Consider the following 14,418-nt stretch of genomic DNA (forward strand, 5'->3'; position numbering starts at 1 on the left):
TTACAAACTTTTATGGGTATTAGTTCAGCCTGCACTGTTCAATTCAAACCTTTGTTTTCCAAAAACTACAAAAGAAACATTTCGAAAACTTTCAGGAAAAAATGTGCGGATTTTAAGAGCAAATTTAAACTGCATTATTTTGCATTGAACATAAATTATATTAACGTAGAAAATAAATACAAGCTTGTTAATCATATCTTAACGATCCAGGAATTAAAAATATATATATAAACATTTGTCTTAAGACCACTGAACATTGTCTAAATAAAGAAATTAAATCTAACTGAAAAAAACTTCTTTGTCAGGGAATAACAAAAAAAGAAACAAAAATCGAGCTGTCCTTCTGGTAAAACACTACTGCTTTTGTCCACAAGCACAGCCAAACTCAACAAAAAACAACAACAACAAAAAAAGAAAGCTCGTGTGGGCTGCTTTAAGACCACATAAATAAAATTAAAATTAAAATTGGGGAGAAGAGGGTGGACCTCGGTTCACTACATTTCTCACAGTTAATTTAACGTAGTAAAAAACACATACAGGAGGATCCTTGTCTTTAAGCAGCTTCCTACTCGAGTTTTGCAAGTTAGCAAGTTCAAACAGTTTATTGTTACGCTAACTCTGATGCAGGTCAGACTTTCAGTAGCAAATTTAGTGGTGTGTTCCCCACTACCACAACATTGATGTCTTTTTACATTGCTTGCAGTGGCTGCTACTGGCTGAAAAAATCTTCTAATATTCCTGATATCTAATGTGTGTGTGTTTGTTGGAGGGGGGCAGTGGGGGTCAAGTCATAAGCCAATCAAATAAGCGTTTCGGAGGGGAAAAAATGGACCGGCACATTCAGCAAGTGAAAAGAGGTACATGTAAATCTGAACATAATTCACTTAATAATGGTGGGGTCAATTACAACAATTAAAATATATGAGATGACAATCTGACATATAAATGAAGTCATTATATAACACAAGTAAGGCTGCTTAAAAGTTGGTGGGGACAAATTGAGCATCCTGAAAAGTTGGTAGTGTTTTGTCCCTACTGTCCCTATGCAAACCTACACCCGTGGAAAGAAGGAATCTATGAGGATACATCGTTTACTATCATTTTTAAAGACGTCTCCTCCTAGAATACTCCCACTTTCACTATGTACTTCCTACTATGTGACCCCTGCCTGTGCCGCTTCAATCTCCTAATCAACGATCAACTTCTGTCAGCCTAGCTATGCCTCTGACACACTGGTGCACCACACAACCCAGCAACCTTTGATGTTGTTTGTGTGTGGACTCGGGGGTGTATCGGAATGCCAGGGTGGAGCATACCATCGTCATGAGCATTTGCAGCACCCAACACAACACCCACACCTCACGTCTATTGAAGCAGGATTAAGGCACTGTTGTCGGCCTTTGAGCCAAGGGGATATGGGGGTGTTTGTGTCTGTACTTGTCAACTTGGATGTCATGGATCTATGACTGAAGATGTTATTAACCTCAAAACCGCTTGCAGCGTGTTGTACGTACACAAGTGGCGTCTTTTGTGTCAATCATCGCACGTCTTGTATAGACTTGAGTAAAACAATATATCAATCAGTAGGACTTACTGTAGGTATTCGTACGTAATATTTGTAGACATGTGCATGGTGGAGTTATAGTGTATAATGTTTTTCTTATTATTTCATATTGGAATGTGTGCATATCTAGTGAATTAGTGGTGTGGTGAAATTGGTGGCTCTTATACTGTAGATAGGAAACATTCGTTTGATGGGCAGTGACACTGACTCTATGAATTCAAGTTTTTCATAGTTTTGCAAGTAGAATTCTTGCCGACCTACAGATCCATGACGCAAGCAGGGACATTTAAAAAAATGCAGATGCAGACAACAGATGGACACATGGCCTTGTAAAAATGAGCTGCCAGGCCTTTTCCCCTTTTTTATACAATTATATCCCGGCACACTGTGCAATTGTGAGTTGTGGCCATGTACAGCATGTTGTGAAAAAGCGTGACACACAAAAGCATGCAGATGTGCAGTCATAAAATGTTCAATAAAAACTTGAATGTCATTCTAAAATATATTCGGATTATGAACGTTATGTCCAATTTTTTAATGGGACAAGGAAATGGGCTTTGGGCCATTCAAATTAATCAGCAACTGAGGGACAGAGATGAGAATAAATGAAGTGAGTGACGGGCTAAGTGGGGGATGCAGTTGACAGTGGGGGTGGTAGGATAACGAGGACCGAGAGAGGGAAGGGTGGCTACGGGATGGAGATAGATCACTCACAGCCCCAGTGGGGAGGACAGGCAATTACCAGTTGGGGCATGCATAGCACTGGGACTGTTGGGTGTTAAGTGTACAAGAGGGAATGGAAAATAAAAGCAGAACGTGGAAGAGATGAGAAGAGAATGGACGAGACTGATGTATCGCAAAGTCAATGTCCCCCACAGTCGAAAGTACACATTGCTTAACAAAGAAATTTCTTTCATCTGTTATCTCCAGCAAGGTCATGTTTTTTAAAAGCAGCTTCTTAGTCATTAGTATTCGGACAATCTCGGAAAATCCTGCTCTGATTAGTACTCTGATCCATCATGTCATCACTTTTAACCCCCATAGTTGTTCCCATGAAATTTTCAGGTGGATGGGTTATTTGTGTCTTTCACTCTTGTCAGAAAAAATATTGCATTGTACTATGGCTGCCAATTGGCCGTCTATCGCCGTCAATGTCACTGAAACATGATGATGTTTAAAGGCTCCAAATCTTTTCAGAGACAGCACCTACACACTTCTGTCACTACCTGACTGTGTTGGTCTACCTGCTGAATCGGCACCAAACATCTGTCATGAATGCTGTATTATTAAGCGTAAAATATGTTCCTGTTTTTTCATATTGCTCAATCCAGCCTTCACGTGCATATGTATCTGTGTCCTATTTGCAGAGGAGGGCATCAATCACGAGTGCAAGCTGTGTAACCAGATGTTTGATTCACCTGCCAAGCTGCTCTGCCACCTGATAGAACACAGTTTTGAAGGCATGGGAGGTACCTTCAAGTGTCCCGTCTGTTTCACAGGTGAGAGAAAAACCGCACAGATTCACCTTCAAGGACAGTCCACAGGGAACCGTTGGGGCTATGTATGCTTGATTACCCTGGCAGCCCCTGAGTCACCAAGTTGTAGTTCGATCTTTTGAATCGTTTGTTGACATTGCATTCCAATACCTTTTGGAAGCTGTGCTTTGTGGCGTGATAACAAAACATTGCTCAAGGGTCAATACCGTATTTTTCGGACTATAAGTCGTAGTTTTTTTCATAGTTTGGCTGGGGGTGCGACTTATACTCAGGAGCGACTTATGTGTGAAATTATTAACACATTATGATATTTCACATGTTATTTTGGTGTTTTAGATTGACACTGGTGGTTTGGTAAACTTGTTAGCATACTCTTTATGCTATAGTTGTCTGAATAACTCTTAATAGCTAAGGCCACGTTAGCGTTCTGCTTTTGGCAATGTGTGTTCAATTGTATTATTGACTTTATATTGAAATGCATGCTTTTAGTTTGTGGCGTTTTCCAACCAAGTGGGGGCGCACTTGCACTTGTTTACGTGAAGAAGACCGCTCACATGCCAGAAGACGACGATCAGCTACGCAGCTTGAGTGAGTGGGTGAGAGAGAGAGATAGAAACACGGCTGCGAACTTACGTTCATTGTTTATGCTTTTAAAATATCTCTACAGAGGCAACGCCTGTGTGTATCATCTTTTCTGTTGTTGTGTGTTTTCCACCTGCGATCGGAGACTTAGAGCCAGTTGTGTGGTTGTTTGAATGATGTGCTAATGCTAGCGAACACATGCTAACCGTTTGTGTCGTTGCTGTAATAGCAGCTAATTATCATTTATTTACGTTGATTCGAACCTGTTTGGTATCGAGGACGAAATGGATTTGTATTATTTCTATTTAGAGATGCCGATCGATCGGGTCCGATCACGTCATTTTCAAAGTATCGGAATCGGCAAAAAAAATTTCGGACATGCTTTTTTAAATATATATATTTTTTTTAATTAAATCGTTTTGTAATTGTATTTAACTTTACAGACATATTATGTTACACTCATCCAGAGTCTTCAGTTTAGGCTTAAGGTAGGGTTATCAAATTTATCCCGTTAACGGCCGTAATTAATTATATTTTTTTAATTTATCACGTTAAAATATTTAACGCAATTAACGCATGCGCTGCACGACCCACTCACACATTGTCGCGTTCAGTCTGTAATGGCGCCGTTTTACCTATATATAGAGCTAAAAGGCAGCGTAAAATGAGTAGAGAGAATTTTAGCAGCCTTTGGAGCCTTTTTTTAATTCCCTCTCCCTGTGATTAGAAATATCGTGGGAATCAATGTGGGAAAGAAAGGTAGTAATTGATCTTTTTCTTAACACCCTATGTTATTACCCAACGCAGAGAAGATATAGCAATTGGTACCATTATGCACAGTCATGGTTGCACTTCCCATCATGCATTTGGGCAGAATAGTTAAATGGGTACAGTATCATTTACTGAAAGCTCAACAAATACACTAGATGGCAATATTTAGTCACAGTATACAAAGTCACATTTATCCTTTAAGAATTACAAGTCTTTGTATCCGTGGATCCCTCTCACAGAAAGAATGTTAATAATGTAAATGCCATCTTGAGGATTTATTGTCATAATAAACAAATACAGTACTTATGACTTGTATGTTGAATGTATATATTCGTCCGAGTTTTATTCATTTTTTTTCTCAATGCATTGCCAAAATGTATATGACCGGGAAAAATTATCGGGAATGATTGGAATTGAATCGGGAGCAAAAAAAAAAAAAAAAAAGCAGTCGGATCGGGAAATATCGGGATCGGCAGATACTCAAACTAAAACGATCGGGATCGGATCGGGAGCAAAAAAACATGATCGGAGCAACCCTATTTCTATTTTTAGTTTCACTTTTCAAACGATGGTGTCATAACGACGGCCAAAATAAGGTCAGCAAATCATACGGATGTCCAGCATCGTCATTTGGGAGTTTAGCTCGCAGTATAGCTAGGACCGAGCCGTACGTCCTGGTGAGGACAGTATATTCGTATTTCGTTGTTCATGCATCATGTAACATTAACATACTGTACACTTATTCAGCATGTTGTTCTCTATTGTATTTTTATATTAAATTGCCTTTCACATATCTGTTCTATGTGGTGGATTATATCAATTAAATTTCGACCCCAAAATGCGATTTATACTCCGGTGTGACCTATATATGTTTTTTTCCTCTTCGTTGGACAGTTTATGGCTGGTGCGACTTATACTCAGGGGCGACTTATAGTCCGAAAAATACGGTACTTAGTTTACTTAAACTAACAGATGTCGAAATAGACTTTTGCAGGTCATATTCAGATTAGGTTAAAAATGAAAATGACCACATAGCTTGCTTTTAGAAACTCTTTATAACTTCTGACATTTTGTCACAACATCATCATTAGGATGGATCAGGTTTTATAAGGGCATTTCACTTCTAACATAATACTTGGCAACACGGAGACTTATACTCCGGTGTGACCTATATATGTTTTTTCCCTCTTCGTTGGGCAGGTTATGGCCGGTGCGACTTATACTCAGGAGCGACTTATAGTCCGAAAAAACACGGTACTTATTTTACTTAAACTAACAGATGTCGAAATAGACTTTTGCAGGTCATCTTCAGATTAGGTTGAAAATGAAAATGAGCACATAGCTTGCTTTTAGAAACTCTATATAATTTCTGACATTTTGTCACAACATCATTATTAGGATGGATCAGGTTTTATAAGGGCATTTCACTTCTAACATAATACTTGGCAACACGGGCATTCACCCTGTGCCGTTGCAACTCAAGGCCTCTATCGCGTTAAGTAGACAGGTGTGAAAAAGGTTTAGACACATATATTACCTCACCGTGAGCACAGTTTATCTCTGAATCGAAAGTCAAAACTGTTGTCACACATTGAAAGAATATACAACACCTAGTGAATGACCTTCATGTGAAAGAAGTTGCTCAGTTTTTATGTGTGCAAAATGGAGACATTTCGCAGACTTCTGATAATACAAAAAATGTTGAAATGCAAAAAAATTCAGCGCTTACAAGCATAACCGTATTATGACGTCAGTTATACCCACGAAAATACACACCGACTCAAGCACAACCCATGTCAATATTGGGTATTACTGACATCACAAGGAAGGGCAGGCAATATGGGATACTTGCATTTGATTATCTAAAATAATACCGACATTGATAAATTATCTTGCCCCATCTTGCCCCACAAGTCACTTCCTAGAAACACTGCATCCTATATATTCTTTTTTTTCTTGCTGCTTCACTTAAGAAAATTAAAATTCTGTGTTTTTTCAATTTATTAAACAAGTCTCTTTCCGCTGGGATGCAAGTGTAGCCTTTCCCTTTGTAGCTGTTTGATTTGTTGCAGATACTAAATCGCCGCAATCGTGCATCGCGTCACCTGGACCTATTCCTGTGTAATCTTTACAATGGCCTCCACAGTTGGGATCCTTAAAACAATAAAAACAAAGACCCTTGACATGGATAATAGATAGAAACAAATGGAGGAAATGGGTTGACTTCTCTAACCACGCACACCCTCCGTGCACTTGCTCTCCATGTCACTTCATCTCGCTTAGCCTTCCCCAGTTGTTGAGTTGAGTCTGGTGTTGTGTGTCCCTCCCAAGGTGCACAGCTATGCTTTAAACTTTTACTCTATTCCTCAGTGGCCCATGAATTAGTAAAATGGCCACGTCTCCTATGGGGAGGTCTTAATAATTCAACACATACACAACTCAGTGGAAACCAGAAGTTTACTGAAACAAAAGGCGAACAAAAGAAGTACCGATTTAAAACAAAACCCTATGAAACAACCCTTGTGCAGAAGTTAAAAAGAAGAGATAATTTATTGATAAATATCACAAGGTCTTCTGAGGATAGCTCTTTTTGTTTTCTCTGCTTATTTCCCTCGCTTCCTCCTTTTTTCTGCTCTCCCATACGCTACCATTACTTGACGTTTCCTTTAATCGTGTGATTCGTACTGTTACATTGCTATTTTTTGTACCAGCCATTTAGCTCCTCAGTGCATAAATGAGAGCTAATGGTTGTGAGACTAGAGGTCACACAGTGCAGCATTTCCACCATGTAGATGCCTGTTCAAATAGTTGTTTACAAAATATTTTGATACTTCTGATCTTATTAAACTTGAATAAAATACCATATTTTTCGGACTATAAGTCGCACTTGAGTATAAGTTGCACCAGTCATAAAATGCCCAACGAAGAGGAAAAAAAAAACATATAAGTCACACCGGAGTATAAGTCGCATTTTTGGGGGAAATGTACTTGATAAAATCCAACACATCAAACAGATATGTCATCTTGAGAGGCAATTTTATATAAAAATACAATAGAGAACAACATACTGAATAAGTGTACAGTTTGATAATGTTACATGATGCATGAACAACGAAATGCGAATATACTGTTCTCACCAGGACGCTACTGCTCGGTCCTGGCTATACAGCGAGCTAAACTCCCAAATGACGATGCTGGACGTCCATATAATTTGCTGACTTTATTTTGGCCATCGTTATGACACCATCATTTGAAAAGTGAAACTAAAAATTAAAGATGCACCGATACCGATACTAGTATCGGCAGGGGGCGCCGATCCAGCCCGAAATGGTGGAATCGGTATCGGCGAGTACCAACAAAGACGGCACCGATACCATTTACCGGTCCATTATTATAACATTTGACCGCAGCCTTTTTTTTCTCCTGGCGCTCACTACACTCTGTCTCTGTGTTATGTCATGACACGTGAACACCAAGCAGCTATCGCTATTGGCCTGCTCCAGACCAATGAGAACGGGCCAATAGCCACTCCTGACCAATGACAAGGCCGCTTGGTGGCGCCAACATGGCGGCGGTCGGGAAATATTCCAAAATAGAAATCCCGTCAATTAAAATCAATGGCTGCATGCAAGATTTGCAGCCTGAAAGTTTCGAGATGTGGAGTTAAATCGGCCAGTTTCAATACCTCGAACCTGATAAAACATTTGAAGACGAAACGTGAACGAACACAACGAGTTTGAGCCTGCAAGAGCAGGACTGCTATCCAGAGGAAGGGCGCTAGACCGGTGCACCAATCTCTGGTCAGTTCACTACGTCAACTTTACTTTGTCTTTTACTTAAAGAAATGCTGCAGTAATTTGGGAACTGTTACCAAAGTAGGGTTGCCACCTTTCAGAAATAGAAATAAGGGACTGCCCCCCTCCGGAAAAAAGGAGGCTAATAGAGAGACGGGATGCTGTGGTCAATTATTATTACTTATAATTGTTAGCGTCCGCAAATGCGGAAACAAGGTTGGACCTCGAAGCGGACAACAAGCGGGGGATACGTACAAGGGTTTAATGATTGCAAACAAAAAATAACACGTGATCGCGGGATCGTAGAAATAACAAAAGGAGTCCGTGACAGCAGGTCGACGAAGCTCAATACTACGAACTCGAAGGTTAACTAAGACGATAGGCAGCGAGCCAAAAAGCCAAAATTAAAACACTCAAATACCTGCACAGGGTAGAGGTTACAAACGAGTGCAGCACACTCACAGAAAAAACCCAATGCAGGGGCGTAACAAGCAAATGTAGCGAGACTATAGTGCGAGATGTCAAATGGCGATCAGTAAAGCAAATATCTCGGCAGCCTTCTCTGAGCTCACCCGTGCTTAAATGCAGCGTTGATGAGCCTACTTTGGATTCAGGTGCGACGTCAGGAACGCCCCCACTAACAGCCCAGCAACAAAGCACAATCTAACCAGCAGCAGAACGTGACAATAATTTCATGAAAGTTGCACTGTTTGGCCTTTGAGAGGTTTAAAAAAGTTTACTCAGTTCATTCAGAGTTTATTATTATGAACTTATTTTTACTTTCTTACTGTTGGGCTAGTATTATACTTTGTACTAGTCTTTTTCCTATTTTGCAAAGGTAAGCAACAGCCTGACAAAGCCTTGATAGCAATGATTTCACATCCATTTATGTAGCTCTTGGGGGAAAAAAAAAAATTATATATATATATATATATATAAACGGGGTGGTATCGGTATGGTATCGGTATCGGCCGATACTGCACAGCCAGGTATCGGTATCGGGGCCAAAAAATGGTATCGGTGCAACACTACTAAAAATAGAAATAATACAAATCAATTTCGTCCTCGATACCAAACAGGTTCGAATCAACGTAAAAAAATTATAATTAGCTGCTATTACAGCAAAGACACAAACGGTTAGCATGCGTTCGCTAGCATTAGCAAATCATTCAAACAACCACACAGCTGGCTCTAAGTGTCCAATCGCGGGTGGAAAACACACAACAACAACAGAGAAGATGATACACACAGGTGTTGCCTCTGTAGAGATATTTTACAAGCATAAACAATGAACGTAGGTTCGCAGCCGTGTTTCTCTCTCTCTCTCTCGCCCACTCGCTGAGACGCTGCGCAGCTGTCGGTCTTCTTCTGGCGTGTGAGCTCTCCTCTTCGTGTAAAAAAATGCGAGTGCGCCCTCAAAAGCAAAGGCCGAACGCGAACGTGGCCATAGCTATTAAGAGTTATTCAGACAACTGTAGCATAAAGAACATGCTAACAAGTTTACCGAACCATCAGTGTCACTCCAAAACACCAAAATAACATGTGAAATGATATCATAATGTGTTAATAATTTCACACATAAGTCGCTCCTGAGTATAAGTCGCACCCCCAGCATTACTATGAAAAAAAAACTGCGACTTATAGTCCGAAAAATACGGTACTGTTTTCCCCCCTAATTTTACTGTTGCTGTTTTTCATCTATATATTTCTGCTTCAGTGTTTAAGGTATCTTCTTCCTCCTCCAGTATTTGTACAGGCCAACAAGTTGCAGCAGCACATCTTTGCGGTCCACGGTCAAGAAGACAAGATTTATGACTGTTCGCAGTGTCCTCAGAAGTTCTTCTTTCAGACTGAACTGCAGGTAGGCTGGCTGCATCACACACTTTTGGGGACTGTCATCACCTGTCATCAGGTGTGAATGAGGGCAACAGCAACTGAAAACTCAGTTTTAGCTTTAGCAGCAGCCAGAGTCTTATGTTATAAGCAAGCTGTAGTCTGGTTAGTTTAAAAGTGTTTATTTCATCATGTAATTAGTCATCTCACACCAGAACAGTGAGCTGATAAATCCGTCGACCATATCGGGCCTGTTTCCCCCTTGCTGATCAAAAGCTGAAAAAGTGTCCTTCTACAATCTGCATCTTAATGTTGGACAAAAATGGCAAACTCTACACAACGGCTTTTATACCAAATGTATTCAGTGGTTTTATTTGCAAACTATGATAAATATGAGCATTTTGTTTGCAGCGCACAGATGAAAGAATTAATAATTGATGCAGAATAAACAAAACACAATTTAAAGGTCCCATTGCAAAAGTTTTTTATGAATTCTGTGACACAACCGCTGCTCTCATTTTTAGTTTGCAAAAATAATCAATCTGCTTGGTTAAATACCAAGTAAAATACCAACTAATCTTCAACGTTTGCGTTGAAGGAATGACTGCAATCTATCATTTTTGACTTTTCTTGAACTCAGCATTTACGGTAATTCTATCTCAGAAGCATTAAAAGCAACCATACTCACTGCCTGATCCACTTCATAAATAAATTAAAGTTGACCATTTTTGACTCATTGGCTATTGACTTATTTATAGATACAACATTTAGACATACATGCAGCCACAAGGCACAAAGTAGCAGTGATGTAGGACTGAAGGTGCTGGCATATGGTCTGCCAGTCCATTTAACAGCAGGATGACTGTTGGACCCTGTCGGTTAATGTCCACTCAGACACAACTCAGACACTGTCATTTGTCTTAATCTCACACAGTGACAGTTAACTCCTCATTTATGGAAATGATGAGCCTTAAAATGATTGAATTAATAATGGAGGATTTACATTATCATTATTGTCATTAAAATAATAATAATAATAATAATTTGTTCATTGATTTAGCGAGGTAAATAAACTAAGACATTTTCCAAACATTAACTTGTTCATTATTGTTAAATTATTCAAATATTGTCATTTATGAAGGATTTACCAAGCAAAACAAATGATGAAACTACACTAAATATAAGAACGTAAGTATTATTTTTAACTCATTCAGTGCCAAAAATGTGTTTGTACGTCTTTCAATGTTTGTTTTTACACGAGGACAGGTGTAGTAATGTCTACGTCTACTCTACTGTGAATTCCAAGTGTGCCGCTGCCATTGACGGCGATAGCTGTCCAATCTATTTCAGTTGAAGATCTTCCATGCCAGTGATGTATTGATCAGTCAGGATTAAGTACATCTACCCTAGCAACTAAAATTGCATTGCTCCATTAATTATGCCCATATCAAGAAACGAAAGACTTTTTAAGGCTGTGAAAGATTTTTGTGTGTGTGTGTGTGTGGGGGGGGGGGGGGGGGGGGCATCCAACTAAGACTGTTTCTCTCCCATTTGGCTGCGGTACTTGGGGCTGTATCCACCTTATTAACTCTTTAGTGCCCATTCCAAGTGTGCGTTTGTACATTTGTGATAACTAGCCTTAGTCAGCCGTGCCACTGCTCCATCATCCCACAGGAGGGCTCTCTAAGTGGGCTTTGACAGAAAAGGCCGACTGGCGGAGATGAAGAGCGCCTACCAACGAGGTTAATGCCACCGCTAGTGTTTATAGTGTGTGTGTGTGTGTGTGTGTGTGTAAAATGGAGGTATTTGTGTGTGTGTTTTAATGAGGTGCGGATGGATGAAGACGGCTGCTTGGCGAGCTCAGAAAAAGAAGCTTTGGCCTCTTTCAAGCTCTCAGAGGGTTTATATGGTGTCCAGCTCACCAAGTCATCCTCTATCTCGCTCACACACACTCGTGCACACACACACACACACACCCAGGGGTCATTGTAGAACGGACACATCGCTGCATAATGCACTCTTCCTCCCTCGTTTTCATGCTCCCAACTCTGTCCCTAATTTTTCATACAAAGTCCTGTTTCTTGTCATACCCTCATATTGCCTATCGAACTTGTTCACTCTTCCGGTCTTTTCTGCTTCACGTTTTTGTCTTCCTGCCTCTCGCTTGCTGACTCCCCCCATGCGTCCCAGAAGAAGCAGCCCCTATGCATATTTTAGCCCCTCTCCTCTCTTCCTCTCCTCTGTGCCACTCCCTGGTGCCACATAAATAGTGCAGACGTAAGCTTGTAAATAAGAGATGTTTTACTGTGTGTCTTTGTGCATGGGTGTTTGTGTGGGGGACTGAGAGAGTGTGAGTAAATAAGAAATGCTGTGGCCCTGATCAGCGAGGTCCTTCTCTATCTCATTTAATCCCAAGCTTTCTTCCCCCTCGTTTTTTTGTTGTTTTTTTTTTTTTTTTCCTGCTTTCTGCCTGTCAATGTAACATTTTTTTCACAATCACGTTCCGTAGTTTGGCCTCCGGGGGGTGCTGTTCTGCCTTCATCCTTCCATCAGCAAACCTCCACGGTCAAACCTCTTCTTGATTTTTCAGTATCTGTTGTTCTCCTTTAGCGCTTGTTAATATTGCATAAACACTAGATGGGTGGATTCCTGGTCAGTGAATGAATGGATGGGGAGATAGTTTGCCACACACGTGTGTTGTGTCTCTCCACCTGAGCTGCATCCCAGCGGTGTTGAATATTATAGTTTTGCATTCACACACAACAATGGATTTAGATGCAATTAAAAAACGTGATGTTTTTGCACTGAAAGGCCAAAGCTTGTATATACACATACACTATCTAATGAGACTATAGAGCGCCATATGAAAAATTTAGACTTCACAATTAGGAGTGGGAACCTGAGGGCACCTCACGATCCGATACGATTCGCGATACAAAGCTCATGATAACGATTATCTCACGATATCACGATGCAGCGATCATCGATATATTGGTCAGAAATTTGATACATGATATTCTACGATATAACTGTTGAAACGAGAAAAAAAAAACAGTACTTTTTCTATTTTGAAATATCTTTTTAAGTCATTTATTAAACAGTGACACCTTTTCTGTGCAACATTGCTGTAAAATATGAATTTACTGCTAATTGTGTACCTGCACATATAGAGGAAACAAACCACAACCACTGATATCTCTTTGAGAGATCATGATGAATGGCACCCTTAATTTCTTTAAAGTTTATAATCTTTAAAAAAAAAAAAATTAAAAAAAACAGTGCTGTCGGTGTCAGTCAGCAGTTGAGCTTGGAGTGAGGCAAAGATAAAATTGGTGGGTCTTTTCTTCGTATATGATCTTTGTTGCCAAAACCATTGGTTTGAGCACTTCCACCATCTGTTTCAGCATTTGAGATGTCAGACTCACAATTTTCCTCACCTTAAAAACAACAAAATAAAACAAAAAATATTAGGTACGTAATAGCTTTTGAGCTGAAATCCTAATTTTTTTGTGTGTGTTGGAAGTATTGAGTGAATTTAAAAAATATGAATTGAATGGATAGAAATTAAAAATGCAGTAAATACCTATTTTTAATATGTAGGCTACATTAATTATCATGCACATCATCTTCTATATCTTGGAAGCTATTCAAACCATTTTTATAGATTATTGCATCAAAATGGCAGTAATAACAGTTTGTGTAGTAAACTAGATGGAAAGTGGTTCTCAAATAATATCAAATTAATCAGTAAATTTATGCAGCCTTGTTCGATATTCATTTTCATCCAGTTTAGGGTCCTGGTTTATTTTATATCACTCAACACCAAATGCCATCAAAATAATACATGTAAATTAAAAATTCAATTACATTGCAAAACTTTCTTACCTCAAGTGATGAAAGCGAAGCAGTGAAGAAATCCGTGTCCACTTCATCACCAGCTGCCAGTAAACCTTATTTTTGTTAGACAATTCTTGGATACAGCAAAGTCCTTGTTCACCTTACTTCCTTTCTTGTTGGTGTAAAATCTAAAGTGTGTCCACATGTGTGATTTGTAGCAATATTTTTGTCACTTTTTCCTCCACCGTTCCCACGAAGCTTTCTTATTTTTTCCAACCCACTTGGAACTTCCTCTCTTCTTCTCTAGACGACATGTGCGCACTTTACCTTCACCGCCATTCTTGAGTGCCCCTAGTGGACCGCCAAGGAATTGCTCAACAAACATTGAGCAGTTTACATCATCCAATGGCCATTATGTCAAATAAAAGTATCGATACTTGGCGGGAGCATATCGATAACCAATCAGGTTGCAAAATATCGCGATTTATCGCTGTATCGAGATATTGTCACACTCTTATTCGCAATCATATCAATGGTCGTT

At 39.6% G+C, this 14,418-nt stretch overlaps 1 protein-coding gene across 5 annotated transcripts in view; it reads left to right on the forward strand.

Moving 5' to 3' along the window:
• znf423 (zinc finger protein 423) overlaps positions 1-14,418 on the forward strand; it is a 283,900-nt gene that overhangs the window by 179,412 nt on the left and 90,070 nt on the right. For all 5 annotated transcript variants that reach the window (XM_057835817.1, XM_057835819.1, XM_057835820.1 and 2 more), the window contains 2 exons: positions 2,932-3,063; positions 9,953-10,068. In XM_057835817.1, coding sequence (XP_057691800.1) covers positions 2,932-3,063; positions 9,953-10,068 — 248 coding nt within the window. The remainder of the gene's footprint in view (positions 1-2,931; positions 3,064-9,952; positions 10,069-14,418) is intronic.

This window comes from Corythoichthys intestinalis, chromosome 5 (genome assembly GCF_030265065.1).
Source record: "Corythoichthys intestinalis isolate RoL2023-P3 chromosome 5, ASM3026506v1, whole genome shotgun sequence".
Lineage (NCBI taxonomy): Eukaryota > Metazoa > Chordata > Actinopteri > Syngnathiformes > Syngnathidae > Corythoichthys > Corythoichthys intestinalis.